We start from the raw sequence: 1,424 nt of genomic DNA on the forward strand, positions 1-1,424 counted from the left end.
GCTTTAGAACTACACCACGCACGCCACCCTCATCCACCCCAACCGCCGCAGCCGTCTCCTTCGCAAACGCACGCATCACATCTTCCCCCCTCGTCTCCACCACGTGGTCCCAGTCCTCGCCCTTGAATCCCACGCTGTGTTGCGCCCACACGGGGGCGCCGGCGGGAACGACCACTTCGCTGGACGTAAGGGCGCGGGGGACCGACGCACGACCATTGCTGGAGAAACGGATGCGTGGCACGTGCAGTGCATGCACCTCGTGGTACGGGTGCGCCTTCGTCCGTTCCATGATCTCTGCGTCGCTCATGGCGCACCCAAGCACCTTGAAGTCCACGAAAAGGCTTCCGATCCTGCAGTCCACACACACAACCTGCCTCTGCGACACGCCCAACGCGGCAGCCGTCTCCCTGCAGAACGCGTCCTCGAGCTTCCCGCGACTGCCATCAATCACGATGTCCCAGTCGTCACCGTCAAACCGCCTCGTCAGCACAGCCGACTCCAACGGCCGCGTGTCGTACAGTGCCCACAGTGTCTTGTACTGGCACTGCGCCAGCATCCCGTCCACCTGGCTGTCGCTCAGCTTTGACGAGTGACGTACCGTGACGAACACGACGAGGCTCTGCGGCACAACGTCAAGCCCCACCTCCACCACGTCCTCGCGCCCCACTCCGAGCGCCCGCGCCGTCTCGATGGCCGCCGCCTCCTTCACCTCCGCGTCCCGCCGCTCCAGCACGTAGTCCCAGTCCTCGCCCTCGAACCCAAGCTCGTGCGTGGTCACGACCTTCTCCTCCATGCCAAGAAGCACCTCCTGATACACTGCCCAAACAGCCTTGTATTTGCATACATCCATCGCCGCTTTACCATCCTGCTCCGTCAGCGACGCCGGGCGCCTCAGCTCAAATTCAACAAGCAAGCCATCAGCCTCGGGCTTTAGAACTACACCACGCACGCCACCCTCATCCACCCCAACCGCCGCAGCCGTCTCCTTCGCAAACGCACGCATCACATCTTCCCCCCTCGTCTCCACCACGTGGTCCCAGTCCTCGCCCTTGAATCCCACGCTGTGTTGCGCCCACACGGGGGCGCCGGCGGGAACGACCACTTCGCTGGACGTAAGGGCGCGGGGGACCGACGCACGACCATTGCTGGAGAAACGGATGCGTGGCACGTGCAGTGCATGCACCTCGTGGTACGGGTGCGCCTTCGTCCGTTCCATGATCTCTGCGTCGCTCATGGCGCACCCAAGCACCTTGAAGTCCACGAAAAGGCTTCCGATCCTGCAGTCCACACACACAACCTGCCTCTGCGACACGCCCAACGCGGCAGCCGTCTCCCTGCAGAACGCGTCCTCGAGCTTCCCGCGACTGCCATCAATCACGATGTCCCAGTCGTCACCGTCAAACCGCCTCGTCAGCACAGCCGAC

At 63.6% G+C, this 1,424-nt stretch overlaps 2 protein-coding genes across 2 annotated transcripts in view; both read right to left on the reverse strand.

Annotated features, from left to right (window-relative positions):
• Positions 1-1,234, reverse strand: TraAM80_03089 (mitotubule-associated protein Gb4; the record flags this gene model as incomplete). The annotated part of the gene is made up of 1 exon (XM_029380069.1): positions 1-1,234. A coding segment is annotated over one exon (1,234 nt), but the record flags the coding sequence as incomplete, so codon positions are not given.
• Positions 1,235-1,397: 163 nt separating this feature from the next.
• TraAM80_03090 (microtubule-associated protein Gb4) overlaps positions 1,398-1,424 on the reverse strand; it is a gene marked incomplete at both ends in the record, with an annotated part of 2,472 nt that continues 2,445 nt past the window's right edge. Inside the window, one exon of the mRNA XM_029380070.1 lies at positions 1,398-1,424. This exon is cut by the window's right edge and continues 2,445 nt beyond it. Coding sequence (XP_029240041.1) covers positions 1,398-1,424 — 27 coding nt within the window.

The sequence above is a fragment of the Trypanosoma rangeli genome (genome assembly GCF_003719475.1).
Source record: "Trypanosoma rangeli strain AM80 chromosome Unknown Tra_15.4_contig_00077, whole genome shotgun sequence".
Lineage (NCBI taxonomy): Eukaryota > Euglenozoa > Kinetoplastea > Trypanosomatida > Trypanosomatidae > Trypanosoma > Trypanosoma rangeli.